This window comes from Bolinopsis microptera, chromosome 9 (genome assembly GCF_026151205.1).
Source record: "Bolinopsis microptera isolate Bmic1 chromosome 9, MBARI_Bmic_1.0, whole genome shotgun sequence".
Taxonomy (NCBI): Eukaryota; Metazoa; Ctenophora; class Tentaculata; order Lobata; family Bolinopsidae; genus Bolinopsis; species Bolinopsis microptera.
In genome coordinates, this window is record NC_087080.1 from 7,966,824 (window position 1) to 7,988,622 (window position 21,799).

Sequence of the window (21,799 nt, forward strand, 5' to 3'; positions counted from 1 at the left end):
TTGTGGGAGCTTGTGGTAGACGTTCAGTTCCTACTGACCCCACCTTGCAGTAAAATATGTTTGCTCTTATACACCAGCCTTTCTCTTGTTACCCTGACTACGGACACGTGAGTGTTGTGCAGAGCACGGCCGTGTTGTCATGACAACTTCTAATTCTACCAATTCTAAAAGCGGGTTTGGTGTGGGTTAGAGTGGTCTAGTAACGTTCCCAATATCTTGTAACTCTAGGTAAGGGGGAGTGTGAAAAGGCCTCTAGTGGAAAACAGTCTACTGGGTTGTGAAGATGTGGACTTAACGTTAAAAGTGAAACTACTTATATGCTTTCATTTTAATCAATTTTAATTGATAAATACATGGGTTTCATGCACATCTAGCCTCGGTCAGTCGGATGTTACTGTGCTAGTTTGCTTATGAACAGATTACATATCAAAATTCAAATAAAGGTTCGTGCGCAAACAATTTTAAAAATGAGGTCGCTGCTTATAATTACACACCAAAACTCTGTTTATAACCAAAAATCACTGTAGTAGTAGTTGGAATATAGCGTGGCTCCTATCTTGATTCGCCAAATGAATGGTGGTCAAATTGAAGGCACATTTGACATTAGACAACCCCACATTAGATCCATTTTACTCAAATTACGTTGCGTCATTTAAAGATTTAATAAATAAAGAAGACCGCTTTCGGACAATTGGCCACTTCTGGACGCACCCGTACTAATAGAACGTGTTGTATTAAATAATGAGGTAAAATTGGATAAATAAATAAGGCCGCTTCTGGACAAATGCCATTAAACGAGCATAATGCTACAAGGGTTTTGAATTTATTTATAAAAACAATGTGGAGTATTATTTATGATTATGTGCTGCGTGAAATGTTACTGTCGTTTAATTTATTATCATTTATACTTGGTTATATATAGTGCGGACTTAATATCATTACTAAAGCGCTGATTAATTGATAACTTATCCGTAATGAACCTTTCATGCAAGGAAGATGAGTGTACAGCTGAATATCAATTAGTAAATGCACTATGCACCAGTGCACCTACATCTTTGAGAGTTCAGAATTCAGATGTGGTTCACTTCTGAAATTGAAGTTTGATCAGTCCTATCTTAGATACGTACGTTTTTATTAGCCCAAAATCTCAAGAGCTATCAAATAAGCTGAAGGGTATATATCATGGATTGGTATTAAATTTGATTCTGTTCAAATCTTTCAAAATATAGCGTTTCGGCGTGCAATTTAAAACGAATATGTGGTATGAAAATGAATCATGATGCATATTTTATGGCGGTTTAGGTAGATGTTAGTTATACTTGCAGGTACCACCCGTATTCACACTCAGACCTGAGTTTAGTCATTTTCCCGTTTCCGATACGAGATTGGGGACGGGTTCTATAAACAAACAACAAACAAACAAACAGATGCTAGTTTGGGGTTGAAATACCCTAATGTCAACATCGATTTTAATCATGAAGATATGAAGGCTAAATAAAGCTCAACAATTTACATTTTAACACTGCCAAAATAACGTTTAGCTCTTGAATAATAATATAATACTACTAGTGAATTAACCGAACAGATAAAAATAGACTCTCCATAAAAGATCGAATTGTTGTTATAATATCCATAAACTCATGTTGTTAAACTACGCAATTAATAGAATGTTGTTTCCACATAACTCAATATGATCAACTTATTTTGTTTATAATATATTATTCGTAAAGTAGTAAGAATTTACATTATTTAAGCATATAATATCGGATTAACACGATAAAAATCAACTCAATACTATCAAATAAGTTCAATCATTCTCTTCCCGGTGCGGAATTATTTACATTCGATAGACGATACACGTTCAGTGTTTACTCTAACAGATTAAAAGTAACACTGCATGTAATATCATGCATTAGCATGGTCAATGTTGATAGCTTCAGTCCCACTTTAGGTTTTATTCGGTCCGAGCTGCTGGCGCTAATTCTATCAAACTTTAAATTCTTTAAATCGACCTCGAGTAACACGTGTTACACTAATCATGATTACTTATCTTTATTGCACGTACTTACTTACTTACAAGTTGAAGTAAGCAATCTGTCGAGTGTTTAACTATAAAATATCTAAAACTGTTACGAGATATTGGTAAGTTACAGCGATTATCATCGTCCAAAATAATTTGGTGTTCGAGACTTTTCTGGATTTTGGTCATTAAGTTTTTCCTGTTGAAGGGTTGCGAATTTCTACTGGATCTAAGTGCAGATTACTACAAGTTTTCGTTGCTAGTGAGCGGACTGTGTTGACGAGATTTGTCGTTCAGTCCACAGCAACTCCTCAGGACAGCGCACACTATAAACTGAGTGAACTCTATGATGGTAAACATGGACGCTCCCAGAAACAGTCCCAGAACTCCTCCTACGTCACCTGCAAGTTTGTTTGGTAAAAAGAAATGCGCTCGTGCAATGTGCACACTATGCACGTGCAATGTGCAAATTACGCATTTTATCACTGCACAAGATTTTTTGCCCACAAGAATCCTACGACAAAACAATTTATAATTATCATATTACCCAGGAAGTTTCCCCAGCCGTATGTAACAATTTCTCTGATCTCAGAGATCTGCATGCTGGTGAAGAGGATGTCTATGATCAACAGGTTCTCCAGAACGTCTTGTGCAGATTCGTAACCAGGAGGTAACCGAGCTGGGTTGTAGTGAGGTTGTTATTGAGGGTGACGTGAAGGTTTAGGGGGGGGGGGGGGGGGACCCCGGTTAAAACGCCTTTCTCGTCAGAGTAAGTAAACCATCTCACCGATATCTTCAACATTCAACAGTGTTTTCCAAAATCAAGAATAAATCATTACTCAATTTTGCCCTCCAATAATTTTTCTCACAAGTTTCTTGAATTGATACGCCTGGAAGTCTACTAAACGTGCTCCCGTATTCTTTATTAACACATTTCTATGAAACCTCATGCACTGTTGAGTGTTAAGTTTTAAGTTTTAATCAGTTGTGGTATGGATTACAAGTGGTAAGAAACAGATCTTTTTATCGATATCAAGCATGAAGCACGTTTTATAATTAAACTACAATGCTACTTGAGTAGTGTATTTTAACAGTAACCACATCTTGCGTTATTCTGAACTGTCGATTATTAAACGCTCTGTTTTAATTTTCAGAGCAACCGCAGATTTAATAATGGATGATTTGTGCTCAATCAGTTTATTCATCAGAAATCACATTATGTTACAAGCATTTGAATACCTCAAAGAGTAAACACAACCTCAAGTTCATTAACAAAATCACAAAAAAGAGGAGAAGCGGTTAGTTAGTGGTTAGTTAGCGGTTAAGTTAGCTCACCTGCCTTGCCCTCTGCATAGAACTTGCTGAGCTGAGAACTGGACATTTGAGCTTTGTACTGTATTTCTGTACAAGTTGGGGGACAGTTACAATCTGTCTGCAACCTCTTCACATTCGAGTACTCAACCACTAGGAGAGTACAATTGTTACATTTAGGGGGAGAGGGGCAAATCTGAGGCAGATCTGGGGCAGGGTAACAACTTTTGAATCAAGAAAGAGGGAGCTGGTTGGTGAATATATTAGTACTGAACACTGAACAGGTTTGCTCAAGATAGAAAACATTCAATAATCAATATAATTTGTATTCCAGCAGTAGTTAAAGTAAACTTATGTTAAACCTTTAAACACAGCAACGTATAAGGCAACGTGTGATAGCATGAATTTAAAGTATCGATTTTAAACAAACAAGTAGAAAGCTATTGAAGCATTTGATATAATTGCAATATTTCTGTTTTCACAGTAAATCTATCAAGCAGTTTATCACATTCGATACAATTTTGATCAGCTGTTATTTGTTAATAAGCTGGTCTGCTATGCGAGGAATGCCTATCCAAGTGCTTGTAAAACTTATAATTTCCCTTTAGGATGGCAGGAAGTTGTTATGGTTGTTTACCATAGTTAACCCACTTCTGCTGAGTGATTCCCGGTACAGTTTGTCTGGTAAACTACTCAGATCAATAAATATAACTCACCCCAGTCCTTGTAGGCCCGGAGACCGCAGGTAGCCCACTCCTGCAGAGTACAGCCCCGGTACAGTTTGTCTGGAACGTTGTGGGGGTGGGGCGGACTCACGTGCACACAACCACACTTCTCCATCAGGACATCGTCTCGACATTGGGCGATACAGCTGCATAATAATGGGGATATTACTTATATTATCAATATTAGTAGTATGAATATTACTTATAATACTGTTATTACTAACATTGTTAATAATATTAATATTCCTAACATTATTGATATTCCTTATATTATTTATAATCAATGTTATTAATATTAATAATATGAATGATATTAATAATATTAATACTACTTATATTATTGTTATTACTTATATTACTAGTATTACTTACCTATATTATTGATATTACTTTTATAACTAATATTAATTATCACTGATATAATTTGTGGTAAATGAGCTTTTTTAAATTATTACGTCTCGTGATAACGGAATTTACTTAACCATTGTTAACTATCGTCATCAAAAATATATAACAGAGAGCTACAACAGTGGAGTTGGAGTTGGGAAATTAGTCGTCAATATTATAATTATATGTTAATGTGCTATAGTTTGTGAACGAATGTGCTTTTGACGTCAATTTTGCATTTTTCAAGTATAAGCCTGCTCATATTAAGAAATTTAAAAAATAACTCGTTGTAGTAATGACCATATAAATGTTTTTAAACTAGCCGTAAAAATTTTGGTAGGAATGGGACGTCAGAGGCAATTAAAGAATTAAGAAACTTGCATGTCTGCATTTGATTGAGTCAATTCCGAGCACAAAATTTATGTTTAATACCGGTACCGTTTAATCGGGCCGTCGAAATGCTGGCACAAAGCTTATTTTTAATATTAAAACTACATATATTTTTTCAACTGGGAATGCAGACGAAATTTTGAATAAATTACATTTACAACACTAAAACTCTATGCTACAATGTAAAATCCGGATTGGAGTATTATTTATGAGTCGCATTGTTGTAATGTATTCTGGGTAAAATTATCTTTATCCCGGTTGTTGCGACAAGTAAAAATGCTCTTATTAGGGAAAGGAGATTACTCGACGTTTCAATGTAACTACATCGTATTCATGATCTAAAAACAAGTGTTAAAAATTCAAAACGTAAAAATGCTATTGCTGTGCTATGCTACAACATTTATAGATTTATTGAGGACGTTACAGAAGGAATTGATTTAATGTAATCCTCCTCGTGTCCTACGATGGTGTTTGAGTGTTTCTCTTGTCCCATATATATCAGTTTGAACAGCCCTATTGTTACAGCCCTATTTCACCGACATCGTCAACTTGTCAGACTGTCAGAGACATGATATATGCATTACGACAGACATTACGAAGACAACAAAGGAATAATCCTTGCTACTATAACCTAAACCAGCATTATTAATTATTGATATCCTAGAGTAACAGTGCTAATCAAAGAAACTACAAGTTTCTAACCTGTTCTCTTCATATCTCCCGTAAGTGTTGTTGACACGTGTTGGGTCGCATGTTCCTGCTGGAGGGGGCTCTCGGAACTCCTGGATAAGGTCTTGTATGAAGTTAAGGTGTAGTGGAAGGGGCACAGTGGGGGGGGGGGGGGGGGGGAGGGGGAGGCACAGAGGCACAGTGGGAGGGGGGCACAGAGGCACAGTGGGGAGGACCGGACATTGCGGACTGTGGGTGACTACATTTGGTATACACTATACAGTGGGGCAGCATGGGATACAGTGGGTTAGAAGTACAGTGTTGCAGTAGACACGAACCTTGGTAAGACTAAGATCTACTTTGTAGATAGAGCCAGGAGAAAGCCAGAAACCGGAGGGAATAGTACTGGAGTAACTCTCGTGGTCGTGGAACACGACTGTGTAACCGTACTGGGGTTCCCTTTTTGTCATATCACTGAGAATAGTTGTAGTTTAAAAAGTGAGGGAACATTGGGAGGGGTACTCAGATTCCTTTGCTTTTACAGCTGTATAGAATTTGCTTAGAACTTGAAATATCAACAGATATATTCATCTTTCTATGCATTTCACCACTACACAGCATTTCACTCACCTGTATTCGTTGAGGTCTGCAAAGAACATGAGTTGCAATTTCCCGTAGTCGCCTCCTTTACCCCTGAGCTTGCCGTTAGGGTTTATTCGGAAACAGTTCCCTGTCAGGGTCGCCTCCTGTCGTGAAATTTGTATTTTCAGTAAATTCTTCTTCACTATACATTATATAAAGTTACAATATACATTATACAATATACATATTATGCATATGATTCCATTGCAAAGATTTTGTCCTATTCGCCTTAAAATTCAATTTGTTTGAAGTACGATCCTACTTATATTCGTGGACTGACTCCTTAACAGAAGTTGTACTTTGTATGAGTGATGAATAGTAAACTAACCCGTTCGTAGAAGTCAGGTCCAGGAATGACCTCCTCGCAGAGGTTGATAAAGTGTTCACACTGTAAAAATGTCCAATTTGAGGGCCCTCCATCTGAGATTATCTTCTCGTAGGTCCAGTCCTTGTACCTTAACAGGTAGTGAGGTAAAAGTGTGAGGTATAATTATTGTGAGGTATAACTGTGAGGTATAATTGTGAGGTACAATTGTGAGGTAAAAGTGATAATATTGAAAATTATAAGTTAAATAGGACGCAAATGCTAAATTAGCGACTCGGACTAAAAGCAGTTAACTAATGCATATTACTTAGTGTTACGTATGAGATGAGGTATACTTACTTTCCTGCCTCACTTCCTTCGCTGAAGTCCAGTTTCTCGGCTATATCAGGATCCCACTGGTCCAGCTCCGTCCACAGACTCTCCAGACCATCTTTAGAGTCGAAATACGATTTAGTTACCTGAGAACACAGATTTAAATATCTCACATTAGTTCCTGTTCTAAGAAAAAGAGGTCATACATCATATTTATATTTGACATACAAATTCTAGTAAACTTAACTTTTATATTCCTGAAACTTCTCTTTATCAGACAAAAGTAGTGAACAATTCGTCGATAAAGTGAAACTGTTAATGCCACAATCATGAGAAATAGGGGGTGGCCTCCTCACCAGGTTGTGGCTGCACACTGATATGGTGGGGAAATCTATGGATGATGGCTTGTCTTTGCTTCTATCAGATGCTATCACTTGAAACTTCGTTCCTGGGAGGATGAGATCAACTTATTGTGTCAGAACTGACTCAGAAGCTGAAGGAGTCTCCCGTGGTTGGACCCATTCATGAAAGGAACTCTTTTGTAAAGAAGAGTGAAAATGAGAGGATCATGGAAAGGTTATCTATCGAGTGTTATCAGAGAAAAGAGCTGTGTTATGAGACTTCAAATCTAAGAAAATTTTCAATATCGTTCACCTTAAAATTCTGTTTGTGTGATGTACCATGCAAATAAACCGTTTACAGTTTAGTCGAACATAGATTTCATTTTAAAATTCGAAATGTAAAGCAGATTTAACTTGTTAAATAACAATTGAATTGAACAATTTAAGTTTAATACCTGTAGGTTTTCCCACGTAGTTTCCAACAGCATTGTAGATGACAAATAGGGAGTAAGCGATAGCGACCAACCACACCACCAAAAACAAGATTTTCACAATCTAGGATATTGTGGAAAAATTAATTAAAATAATGAAAAAAGTAGAGGCTTATCATTCAGTTACCTAACATATAACAAAAACGTAAACTTTGTTGTAACAAAAAGTTCCAGAATCTCACACCGAGATAGCCACTATAATTTTGAGCCTATAATCAAGTTATTGAATACAGTACCTTAAAGTTTCCATGAACCGAAGGATGGAAAATGTATTTAACTCCATGAGCGGTTGTACCGTCTGAAAATTCCTTGAAATCCTGTAACCACCCCATCTGAAAAGATCCGGTTCTCAATACAGTTTACTACTAATATAATAATAGAATGTATTCTTGAACCATTAAATGTAAACCATGTTTATTAATTAAGCAACTACTACCTATACGATAAAAGTCTTTATTAAGCGCTAAACCATAAATTTATCTCATCAGCAAACGTCGCACCGTTAGATCCACTCTTCTTTTGCAAGTTAATGATCGTTTTGCATGTTCGTATAAACGTGATAACGTAACTAACGAGTATTTTGAACCTAGCATGTTGAAGTTTGAACGGTAAACGCTTTCAAAGCAGTCGAGTGCGAGATTAATATAATATCCTTACCGTCGTTGGATAAAGCGAAATCAACAAAGTCATCCAGGTTAAATAATTTGAGTTAAGACTAGTGAATTTACTGTAAAGTTGGTTCCATATATAACAAAATAAGTGAGGGTATGATGCATGAAGCATGAACCCCCCTGTGAAGCCGTGTATTTGCACGACAATGACGTAGTGTCAGTTGTAACAGTAATCTATTAGGTAACTGGAACTTTTAGGTAACACATGATCTCGAAGAGTAAATACCACTAAACACCATCTTGAAGGCTTAATACCACACACTGCCTGCAGTTCCTTGACATTTTGTTGAGCTTATCATTTTACAGGGTACCCTGTTTCAAAAATAATGTCCTGATTTTAACAAACAATACATTTTTTTATAAAGGAGCAAAATGCCCATTATCGGTTGCCATTAGTTCATAAAGCTTACAAATTTAATTTGTTAAGCTCATTTGTTCCAGCGATTCAACGTTGTTCATTTTTTTGGCTCTGTTCCAAAAAGTCGAATTTTGAGAAAAATGGGGTTCAGAAAAGAAACAAAACTCGATGTTGTGAAGACTTATTCATTGTTATTGGATTTGTGGAGGCTGTGTGACAAGTGCTAGGCGTCTGCTACAGAAGAAGGACAAGTATAAATTTAGCAAACTTGATGATAGGACAAAACGACGTCTTGTAAAGAAGCTAGAAACTGATTGTACCCTGATAAAGAACATGTATGTATCATTATACGGGCATTATAGCGTTTTGGATAATTATTCGGTAATTTTTATCGAATTTGGATGCACTTTTTAATTTTAATGCATTCTCTCCCCGTCTGAACAGTGAACACTTGATGAGAGGTTTTGGTTTAATCTGTTTTAATGCTTACTTATAAATGTATAGTAAGGATCAACAATCAACATATCAATAGTTAATACCTATCGATGTTCGTTAATAACATTTTGTACGCCATTTTACGATATGTGCTTAAATTCCAGTTAATGTCATGGATACAACTACTAAATTTTAGCTGCATTTTTTATAGAAATTTCAAAATTTAAAGCAGATCAGCTTTTACCAATTTTCAAACTTACCTGTCAGTCCGATAAAGTGACACAACAAACTATAAGATAACCGAAAGTGGCTTCCTAGTCAGCTTTAATTATATAATCTACCTAGTAAAATAAACGCAACAAAAGAATGCAAACAATAGGTTAAATAACGGACAATGACAGTCGGACAATAACAGACGGACACTAGCGGACCCGAACAGGAACCAAGCTGGACCCCTAAGTTTGTACTATTGTTCTAAATCTATCATTGTCAACTTCACAGAGCCCTCTGTCACATGACAAATAGTAATTTTAGATAAGGTGTCATAAAGACTTTACTACTACTAACTTCGAAGGAATGCTGGGCGTAATGTTAAGGAAGTACGCATGGTAACAATTGTTAGTAATTTACTGATTTTATTGTAATTATACTATATTTATAATATTTTATGTAAGTATCATATTAATAATCGATATTTGTAATTTTCTTTTAACCGGCAATTACGGAATAATCTGCCGTACATTTCACTGCATTTCGGTTAACTCATCTCCTAAAAAAACGTGACAATGTAGGTGGTGAGTTATGAGGGTTGTGTTATACCTAATCAGCCTTTATTTGAGCGCACCCAAGTGTGATCATTGGCCTCAATTGTAATAAACAGCCCTAATTATGAGCAGAAAAGGGCAAATTGCCAAAATCATGGATGAAAATTGTTAATAGTTCACACAGGCAACAAATAATGAATAGCTTTGATGAACGAATGAATAAATTGCTGTCTACGCCCTACATTACTTAATGTTTTATTTAAGTAATGTAGCATGGCTTCTACGAGCAAGCAAAGCATATAAGCTTATAGAGCAAAACAAAAAATCTCACCTCATCCCTTATTGATCGAAACAGATTTATGACCGACAAATGAACCATATTGACTGGAGTTCCCCAAGAAAAACCAGCACTTGTCTGCATTTCAACATGATAAAACGTGACAATGATCACACAACCAACTTTGAGCAACAACATAGTTACTAATATCCTAATCTCGTGGTGGTGTCGGCGTGAGTGTAAATTGGTCGTATCTACTATCTCCTTTTCGTCAGAAGTAATCGTCATAGTTTGAATAGTTGTATAGTGAGACATGAGGCCGTGAGGTCACATTATAATTGCCATAATGTCTGCATGTATAATAATATATCATCTGCCATACGTTGCCTAGCCTGACATGCTGTGGGTGTCCCCTCCTGGGTCACGAAGAAGTCCGGCCCAGGAGAGATGATGTAATAAACAAATTATTATGATCAATCAGATACCGGACCAAATGAGTAACAATATTTACTCGAATTCGTCATATTCTTCAGACAGGAGTCACGTTTATACTGCTGATTATTAAATCAACCTGATCTTCGGATAAAAGGAGGAAGACATGGTCAAATATGGTGATTATCATGACTAACTCCATATTTTCTTACGGTTACTTTTCTTTCATAAAATTACGTTTTGTTATATGATATTATTAAACAAGTTCGTGGGGTGTTCAAAATTTTGCTACATCAGTTCACAGTTTCCTCTCTAAAATCAAAGATTTATCTATCTTTCGGCTTCCCGAACATTCAAAGATAAGTGAAACTTATTGAACTACAATGTATAGCATACCCTTTAAGAATCGATGTTACAATTTCAGCATATCGTCTGTATAATGGAACATAAACTGGACGAATGATAAATGGTGAAAAATGAAATATAAATATTTGAGAATGGAGGATCTATTCAAAATCAAGGATCGGCAACCAGCCAATCACCATACCAAAGTATTAACATTAAATGAACATATATATTATACTTAAACTTGACGAAATCTCCCCGGCAACGTCATAAAAACACAAAAATTGACCAAAAAGTGACCCTTTGTTGAAAACAATTTCAGCTATAAAATGAGTTGAAAACTCGGAAATTTTAGCAAGGTTATAGAATGATATAAAACAACAGAAAAAGAATATCAATATGCAAAGAATATATAGCATTTTTATAATTTTGATTTACGCCTTATCTTACTTATTATATAGTATTAGTTATATTATATCATATTTTTTGTTAATACTTAATAACGTTCATGGAAGTCATACGTCAGAATAAACGCGCTATTTTAGCAAATTTTGACTGCGTCGTTGCGTAGCAACATCAAAATGGTCAGATAATTGATTATTCCAGGCAAATGAGGGTTTATATTTGCTCAGACCATATTAAATAACGAATAAATATATTTTAATTTTTCTAGATGTTTTGTGTCGGTCAAAGCCCCTACCAAATTATTTACAACAACAGCTACGGTACAAATAAAACCAATTTGCGAGGAACCAAACCTTCTCCCGTCATAAAAATTCACCACGAGTTTGTTTGGGCTCCTAATAGGCTATTTTACTGGGCCGTTATATGGACACTTAAGCCTGATGTCCCCTGTTAAAGGCTAAAACTCTAAAAGGCTATTAGGAAGCCTTTATTCGCTTGCATTGACTGTAACCTTGTAACAGGCGTACTAATCGGAAAAGAGGATCGCATCATCGATAACAAGTTCACGTGATGGTTTGTGGTATAAATACTATTCAAATCTTCGTTCCTGGAAAAATATGCGGAAAAAGGAATGTGATCATCAACAGATACATATTCACTGCAGAGAGGTCCCAAAATGGAAGACATACTACAGACTACAGATGTGTCCTCTACAATCAAGGTAACAAATCACGAGTAACCGTAGAGGACAGACAGCTTTTACATTTGTATCTTCCCAAGACTTTCAAGAAAATTGAGGATACTCCAGAGGATTATCATTTATCACGAGCTTCAACGAGTACTCTACAAGTCTACACTTCTACAGTAACAGATTACCTCCGACGCGATGTATCAGCACCCTTGTTCTTGGATCTATATATCTATACTATATTTTAAACTTGACGAAATCCCCCGGCAACGGGCGCAACGGGGACAAAAAAACACTGAAAATTGACCAAAAACCCAGGGTTGTGAAAAACGTGAATGGTAAACTCAAAAAACGTTCAAAACGTGCTTTTTACTATTTTTTTCAAAAAACGAGAAAAAAACGAGAAAAAACGTTCGCATAATCTAATCAAGCAGACTCACGTGAAAATTCAAAATGTAGCGGTATGACCAATCAAACTTGCCAGTTGTGTTGACCAGGCATGGCTCCAGCCGATTATTCTTGGGGGTGCAACTTGGTGCGAAGCACCAAGGAGATTCACAATTCACATACAGCGCCGAAGGCGCTGCGGCAGGGGTCTGGGGGGGCAGCCCCCTTTCTGAGGGGGGTCTAGGGGGGGCAAGGCCCCCGGAAAATTTTGCGTTTTTAGAAGCTAATAACCTTACCAGAAAGTGTCTGAATTAACTTGAAGAGTTCAATAAAACATAATGTTTTAAATGTGAAAATAAAGGTAAAAATATTTTAATAACAATTAAAACATAATTGACACTGACTGAGACTGTTAACTTGTTCAATTCAACACAACTCTGCGGTTGCTCTCAGCAAACTTGTCAATAATGACAGCAATGTCTATAGCTTTGACAAGCTCCTTTTCGTGACTGAGAAGGGTAAGGTCACTTCTCCTCTCGTCACTGAAGACTGCAATTTGCTTAAGTGATTGTGGCCCAGGCCTCAGTGTTCGTACTTCGCTGGTTCGTTTACTGGTAGTTGGTGACCGTCAAAACATTGTAAATTTCCGTATAAATCACAACGTTTTTTAAATAAATACGCAAAAACCTGTTAAAAAAACGCAAAAACGCTCCAATTCAAAAAAACGTAAAACACGTATTTCACAACCCTGCAAAAACCGACCATTCTTCCTGACCCATTTGAGCTCGCAAATGGAGTTGGAACCTTGCGATTTTTAGCAGGGTTGTAGAAAAAGAACAGAATAGGAGACATCATTCTTAGAATTTTGATTTAGGCTTTAGATTTTGTATAATTGACGTCGAAAGTGAGGTAGAATAAACGTTAGAATAATAGCGTTATTTTAGCAAAGGTTTACTGCGTCGCGTCGTTGCTTAGCAACATCAAAAAATTGCACGTGCGCGAGCAACTACAGATTAGCAACGCGCGTTGTCATGCTTTATTATACGTAATCACTTAAAAGCTTAAAGCTCACATTTACGCTCAAAATTATTACTATCCATAACTTTGGTTGTGAATTGTGATTGATAATTTTTGATGCAGTAAAAAGTATCGTTTAGGAAATCCGAATACTTACAACGTTGTCGTCATTGTCAAATAAAATCCATACTTTCTAAGTTTCTACAGTACAGAGCTTAGAGCAAAATATTGAAGAGAGTAGAGAAATTGAAACATAAATGATTTTTTAAATTTCCTCGAACAAAAGGCTAGAATGCTTTCAATGGAATTAAACAGGAATTAAACATGAAATGATCAAGGAGAACACTACGGCCGATGTGAAGCGAAGAGAAAATTTCAAATCACTTATAAACTTATAAACTTATAATGGTTGGATGGTTCCATACCATCCTTCAAACCTAATAACATCCGTAATTCTGGTTCCCTTATATAAAAGCTTAATTACTCCTCTGCTCCATTATGTCCATACTCCATTGTCCAACTTCATGTGTGCAGACAATTGCTTATGCTTCAATAAAATAATAAAGTACATAATATCGTAAAGCAATAACAGTCGTTGTCAAGGGACGAATAATATAAGAGGTTGTTTCAAAAAGAATCATGCGGAAGGAATTTGAGAGATTGAGTGTAAATGTCTGAATAGTTTTGGGGCAACATTCCGGACTTAACAATCCGAAAGACCCGATACAACTACATTTCTGAACTTTTCAGCTACCGTTCATAGAATTAGATGCGCATTTATTTACGGAATATGATTTCTCTCAAATTGTTGAGTTATCTGGATTCTGGAAGTTAATTTGTGGGGAATTTTAAATATATAAAAATCGACTTTTTACAAACATGTTCAATCATATAATTACTATTATAATGATAATAGTAATTATTTCTTTTTTATACGATACTGTGGTATTTCTATCGACTACTAGTACTACATCGAGCATAGATCATTTCCTGGTGGGCGTAAAAAATATGAAGCGTCAAGATGACTCGTTGAATAAATTAAATTTTGGAATCCCTTGCTGTTTTAAGACTCCTGTTACAATTTTAAAATAAGACTAGCTAGTCCCGGCTTACCCCTAATCTCTTTTTCTCCCGGAAACGTCTGTACTTGTAGTCAAGGGAACTGATAAGCAAACTAAAACGCTCTTTAAAGTGACCCGTCATTTATTATCGCAAAACAAAGTATACATATGCGGTTAACAAAGTAATCTGAATCATCCCTGAGCAGAGCTTTACACATTGACATCAGCACGCACGTGGTAACCACGTGGTTGTCATGGTGACCAATCAGCTGATGTTTCAGTGTCCGCGTGACCAGTGGGGAGGATGCAGGTAACAATGGAGTTCTAATATTTTTATTTCCCTCTTTGAAAACCACAAAAAGCTCTCAGGCTATTATTATTATTGTTAGGAAGATGAGGCTAATTGTTAGGTTGGAACAGTACGTTACATGTTATGATTAAGATACGCTTATAAATTGATAATTAACTTAATAAATGTTTATAATGCTCATAAATTTCGTCTCAGCGATGAAATTTTTGTCAAATTTGAAAAAAAATCTATTATTAATCCTGCAAGCGTGTTTTTTGCGTCACCGGAAATTAGCTTTTTCGCCAATACCCCGAAAAGTAATAAGTATTTTATGGTCTTTGTAAATGGATAATTTGTAGATAAATATGTTCGTTGTGGTAAGTTGTAAGTGGTTAGTTAAAATGCATTTAGAAGTCTCTTGCATGTTTTTATCAAAAGTTTGCAAAATTGAATCAGCAAGTGGCCAAAATCAGTTTTTGGTCAATAAATCCAAAATTTGGAATTTTTTGCATTAAAAGTTAAATGAACTTACCACCCCCCTTTCTCTGAGTTTGTTAAAGATGAAATGCTGCCTGCACCTCGTACACTTTATACGCTGGTTTGGCTGTAGCAGGTCCAGTTCTGCGTTTTGTCGCTCCAACTTTGGCCACTGATCGTCCGCCGTCATCCTCCGATTAAGCAACCAGAAACCACTTTAACAAAACTTTAGGAACACTTGTATCAAGATTCAAAACCAAGACTCGTTTACCGAGGAGGGGATGAGCAGAAAAGGTAAGGCAGTTTCAAAATGTGTTCAACCGAAAAATAGGAAATTATTTGGCATGATTAAATAGACGTGACTGTAACTGATCCAGTGACGATGTACTAGCATTTCTACCAGGAATTGTTAATTAATTGTTTAAGTTAGCAGCGTTTAATTGGGCTGACACCGGGACACTGCTAATTGGCAGCTTGATTGGTATTCGAATAGTTAAACATTCGCCGTGTGATCGTGATCAAATGTTCACTTAAGATGTCAGGCAGCAATCACCCGAGGGCCACAGCAGTGCTGGGCAACGATTACACAGTTATCTCGTTTTATCTCTAAGTGGGGTGCCGGGTGGTTATAAGATTTTATATCATTTGAAATTTTCAGCCTTATGTTCACATATTGGCGTAAAACTTGAATTTGAAAGGTAAAATAATTAGGCTTGTGGCTGAAAAGAACCTTTTAAGCGTACTTTGAGTGCAAACAGTGACCTTTAAGCTAAACCGTGACTAGTACGGAACTCAACCGCGAATACTAAACTCAACCGTAGTAACAACATTAGTCAATAGTCATTAACCCTGAATCTAAGCTTGATCCCTGTTCGATTTTAGATTTTTACCATCGATAATTTGTTTTTCTGCGTCAAACCCTGTATAAATAAACACGAAATCTTAAGATTGAGTTAAAGGTTCCTTTCAGGTGCGTATCTGATCCCTGACATCAAGAATTAAGACGATATTCCTCGTATGATTGAACACCACATCACCACATTGCTGTTTCAAACTTAGATCAACTGTGGACAGTTGTAGAGTAGTCGAGCAAGTAGATAAAATGCTGATCTAATTGCCATTTTTGGAGCAAAATTTGTTTTTGTTTTAAGAAGAGTTAGTTAGGGAATTGAGTATATTTTCTGGGAACTAATTTGCTACAAGTACAAGCATTCCTGTGCAGGAATCTGAAATTGTCCACCCCAAAGAGTTGTAAAGGTATAGATCTGATGGGCACAATTCAACTAGCTAGAGTATATTTTCTCCAGGCGCCTACGAACAAACTTTAAAAATATATTTTTGCCATTAGGAAGGCACTCAGCTCAATAGGTGGTGAAAACTGCCGCTATGGACATGGTCATATTATTGCAAGCTCGCCAATTTTTAACCGACCTACATTTATAAAAAGTCTGTTATACCAGGAATTATACCTACCTTCCCAACGAAAGTTAGGAAAATGGACCAAAAATATCAACGATTTTCAATTTGTTCCAAAGAATTAAGATATCTCGATTCGCGATGGTCTGAGCATTTTCAAACCATCATTCGCCTGCCATAATATGACCATAGCGGATGCATTTTGCACCCCCTAGCGAGCTCCTGAGTGCCTTCCTAATGGAATACACTTACCTGGGGACCCCAGGCTATATAATAATGTCCATAAACACGATCTAGAGATTCGGCGGAATGACAGGCTGAGCGCCGCCCAGTAAGGAATATACATTTTGAACGTTTGTTCGTGTACTACGCCTGGAGAAAATAGGTTCTAGTGTTCTACTTCTTATAGCTAGTTGTGCCCATCAGATCTGCTTTAATAACTTTTTTGAGTGCAAGTGGTTCCTTGGACTAAAGATAATAAAGCCCTGCACAGAAATGATTGTGGCAAATTAGTTCCCATGTGGTTTTTTATTTATGTTTATTATCCCTAACTGAATCATGATGGCTCTCTAACAGTAGGCTATAAATACTCAGCGCTTACTTGTGTTTCGTTATGGCTATGAGCCGGCTGTTAGAGCAGAGGGCTGTAAGGATTATTTTAAAAACAAAGCGCAGTCCGAGGTGGGTGGGAAGGACTGTTACTCTGTTAGATGTTACGGTATAATAGCCAATGGCTGTTCCACAAATTAATTCACATGCCAAGGACTTTACAATATATATAATCATCATGTCTAGTTATGAGCTAATATTATTTTGTTTTATGATTATTTTGAATATGATTATTTGAAGATAATTTATTTCATACAACAAAACTGTTTCAAAGCCATTATGCCTATAAATGTCATCGGGTCTTTCAATAAATCGTCGCACCCAAACTCCGAAACATGAACAACAACAAAAATTAAAATTGAGATCACCTCATTAAACTTAAAGCAAAAATTACCAGAAGTCAAAAATTACCTACCTCTTTAAGTTTAAGAAATCTTGAGTTTCCACGTAGCAAGACTAGGGACGCGAGCACAAAGATAAACTGAAAATCAAAGTATGGGCATTATACGGAGTAGCGGTGACGTGAACATGCTTGGAATGTTTGCACCATGTCAATTGTAATAGGGTATCTGGCGGATGTTATTGTATGAGCTACTCGCTGCAAACCAACGTCATGGTTTGTCGTATAGCTGGCAAGCACGACGTGGTGTTACAGTTTAAATAGATCCTGAGCTGTTGTGATGGTTCTGGTGAGATTTGTGGTAGAATCGCGGATGCGGTGGAAACTAGGACAGTTTCAGACGGTGTTTTTACAGTTTTAGACTGCATTGTAGCAGTCACAGACTGTCATTAAACGCGGAAAATGTAACATTGTAACAGTAGTTACTGTCACGCTACTGCTTTACTGCTATAGAGCGACAAAAGAAAAATGAACTTTTATAGCTGTCACGTGATATTGACTCGCTGTAAATATGTCTGATATGCAGCTATATGCTCGTCACATCTTTTAACAAGGTAGAGGGATGATTGCTCGAATGAGTACGTAATGATGCTGACGTTGAATTTGACTTTGAAATCAACAAGCCATTAATTATGGTTATAAACCATTAAGAATGAGTAAGATAACAGGTTAAAAATGACCGTTAACATCTTGATCCTCATAATAAGTTCAACTTATAAAGTTGTTATTGTTTTAAATAACATCAATAAAGAGTCGATGAGGATTTATTAGTCGCCGCCTCTTTTCTAAGAGCATAAAAGAAAGAATTTTCACAGTTGGTTAGTGCTGACAGGCCCATTATTAAGTTGATTATCCAACATACTGCCTGGCTAATTTAACTATATTCTTACAGATTGATATGTTCTTGACAGACTAATAACTAATGAGAAATTTTCTTTATTTTTTATGGCCATGGATATTGGACAATCTTTGATATTAAGAATCAATATTTCCTGCAATCAAACAACGAATGAGTGTTTAAATTCCAATTGAAGTCTTTAATATTCAGGATATCCAATGGACAATCTTTAGTATTCGGAGTGTCTCTACTATTTGTATTTGAAGACGCTGGACTGATTGAGGCATTTGGGCATTTCCATTGGTCCTATCAATGTTCCGTGAATATTATAGCGTGAATAGAAAGACGATAAGATTTAGATTATAGATTTTAGATTTCGAGAGTCGTTAAATTCACAAAATTATGCAGAAACATGATTTGATAACTGTCAATGTAACTGTTAATATAACTGTCAATATAGCTTTCCTGCTTTCTATTTAGTTGAAAAACAATTGTTTACAACATTAAACACATACTAGGGTGCACAAAACGTTGCAAAGATGTGAAGAAAATACAGTTAAGCAGCGTGAGTGACGAAACGACCGCCCCGTTACCCCCCAATAATAGAGTAATTCTACCTAAAGTGACCGAATAACTTACGGCAATATAGAAACAGGAATACAGCCTGTTTACAGAGGGTACGATGAAGTGGTCCACCCCTTGATCAACAAATTCTTGTGTAAAAATGTAATTATTTGCCAGCAACGAAAATGGTAAACGGAAGTGGTAAACGAAAATGGTAAACGAAAGTGGTAAACGAAAATGGTAAACGAAAGTGGTAAACGAAAATGGTAAACGAAAATAGTGAACGAAAATCGTACGAGTAATAAAATCTCTCAGATAAACTATGGTTTCCGTCATAGTGTTATTTTCACACTTTATCGTCTACTATTTAATCGAATCAACGAACAATATCTGTTAATGGTTAACTATAACAGATATTGAATTATGAAACAACATCAATATGGGCGGTTTTCTTCAACTGTTTATGCAGATATAAATACAACAAGGTGATTGCCAGAAATCCCGCACATTTAAATTAGAAAATGTGACTAATAATTAATGTTTTAACCCGAATATTACATAATACAATAACGTGAAAACATCTGTCTCCAACATGATATAAAACTGGCAAAATATTAAACAAGGTATATATATAAAATATAATACACATATATTACAACCTAGGAGATAATTCTAAAAGTTTAAAGCTTTGGTGCTGTCCAAAGTTATTCCTGCAAGCAATATATTGACACTTTTAGTTTCTATTTTCAGAGAATACCTTTAGCTGCCATCGCAACACTTTCATAGCAGACCTTGAGAAATATTACTCCAAAGTAATTAGAGTTGGGGATGACCTGTGCGAGAAGCTGAAGCCATTGGTATGGGACTCTACAAAACCATCCGGAAGAGCTAAGGAAGTTAAACCATGTTCGATCGGCATGCCGGTCCCCGGAAGTACAAGGGTGTTACTGTTAGGGAACTTGGGAAAATATAAAGTTGACAAGTACACTGTACAGGTTCTCAAGACTTTAGCCCAGGATTGAACAATATGGAGGGGGTTATTATTTTAATGCTGTGTATTGTGTAAAACTATATTTGATCAACGAATACAGCTGCTGATGGTAATTGGTAATCAACGAATGGTGTTTCCATGTTTTTAAACAATTTCGTTTGATAGTTTGTAATTAATTACAAAATCCTGATCATTTGTTTACTTTTGCTATACTTATGTCCCTTAAGCGCTTTTAACTACCGTTCACCAAACCTTGACTGCGGCTTTGTTAACAAGGTTTGGCCGGTAGAGGGTCCGTAGTAGTCTCATTACCTTATAAAAAAGTATTGCTGTACAACTATACTACAGAAGTAATCCCGATAACACTCGACCTCTGCCTGATCCAGAGGATGTTACCATTTTACCTTCACACAGACATGTCGAACGCTGTAAGAAGATGACGATCAGACCTCATTATATTGCTTATATTAGCAAACTTTAGAAAAAAAATGTAGACAATAAGACATCATACCCTATCGGACCTTATTTGGCCGGACATAATTATGAACGGACATTTAAATGGACCAAAAATCCAAATTTTGTCATCTTTTTTTTGCGTTTAAAAAATTTAAGCAGATAATTTGTATATTCTATTTTTTTAAACTGAGCAAGAAAGGCAGTCGTTAAGCAGTAAAAAATGTCAAAATATCTGTAGATCAGTGTCTATGATTATGAAAGTTGTGTAAAAGCAACAGATACGAAATATGACCAGATTTGATGATTCATATCACAGGTCATCTTCCTCAAATGGGTTATCGTGCATTAAATATTTCATGCTTAAAGCATCATATCAGTATACATACCTGCTTTTTGAATTATTTGACCTGCATTTCAGTGCAAACTTTTACAAGATGTGCGGAGGTAAATAATAACTCCGAAGAAGTGAACGAGGAAGCCAAAGATCAAGAAAGTGATCATGCCATAATGTGATACTTAGAATATAAATATCTAAATTGTATAATAACTCGTTTTTCATTGATCCAATGATATAGTTTAGTCCGAATCCGATGATAGAAATTACAATTGACTGAAATTAAAGAGTTGTCATATCCTAAACATGAGTTCGCAGTGGAATAAGTTTGGAAAAAATCTTAACGGAATTTAACTTGGACGGACTTTAAATGGACGGACTTTATTTGAACGGACATTAAAATGAACGCTAGCACCTCCAGCGTTCAACTAATTTCCGTTCAAATAAGGTCCGATAAAGTAGCTGCCAGACCATAAATAAGAGTGGCATCTATGAAAACATTATCAAGAAATTCTAACTGGCGCTGAGGAGATTGATCCTTTACGTCGGACATTATCACAGGATGCTTCTGTGAGTAATGAGTAATGAGTTACTAATTTCTCAAGATGTCCACTACATGATGTTGCTCTACCACTTTGACTTACCTTATCGGACCTTATTTAGACGGACATTACATGAACGGACATAATTATGAACGGACATTAATATGAACGCTCGAAGGCATTCAAAACCATCAAAAATCCGAATTTTTTTTGACGTTTTTTTGACGTTTTTTAAATTTCAGCAAATGATTTTCAAATCCATTTTTAAGCAGTTAAAATGTTAAAATATGTGTACATGATCAGTGTCTAATATCAAATATCATCTTCATTAAATGGGTTTTTGTGCATGAAATAGTCCATGCTTAAACAAGCATCAGTGATTTCTAGCTTTATGGAAACCTTTTTTATATCAAACTACACCGGTCCTGCA

At 36.1% G+C, this 21,799-nt stretch overlaps 1 protein-coding gene across 1 annotated transcript; it reads right to left on the reverse strand.

Annotated features, from left to right (window-relative positions):
- Positions 1 to 1,428: 1,428 nt before the first annotated feature.
- LOC134820528 (acid-sensing ion channel 5-like) lies at positions 1,429 to 19,191 on the reverse strand. Its single transcript, XM_063830958.1, has 14 exons — positions 19,122 to 19,191; positions 17,660 to 17,725; positions 7,850 to 7,945; positions 7,578 to 7,677; positions 7,138 to 7,229; positions 6,809 to 6,927; positions 6,473 to 6,599; positions 6,133 to 6,248; positions 5,841 to 5,976; positions 5,536 to 5,615; positions 4,048 to 4,202; positions 3,356 to 3,484; positions 2,568 to 2,699; positions 1,429 to 2,421 (listed from the first exon to the last, which is right to left on the reverse strand). Exons 3-14 carry the CDS (start codon positions 7,943 to 7,945, stop codon positions 2,264 to 2,266), a joined length of 1,440 nt encoding a protein of 479 aa, XP_063687028.1. The 5' UTR covers positions 17,660 to 17,725; positions 19,122 to 19,191; the 3' UTR covers positions 1,429 to 2,263.
- Positions 19,192 to 21,799: the final 2,608 nt, after the last annotated feature.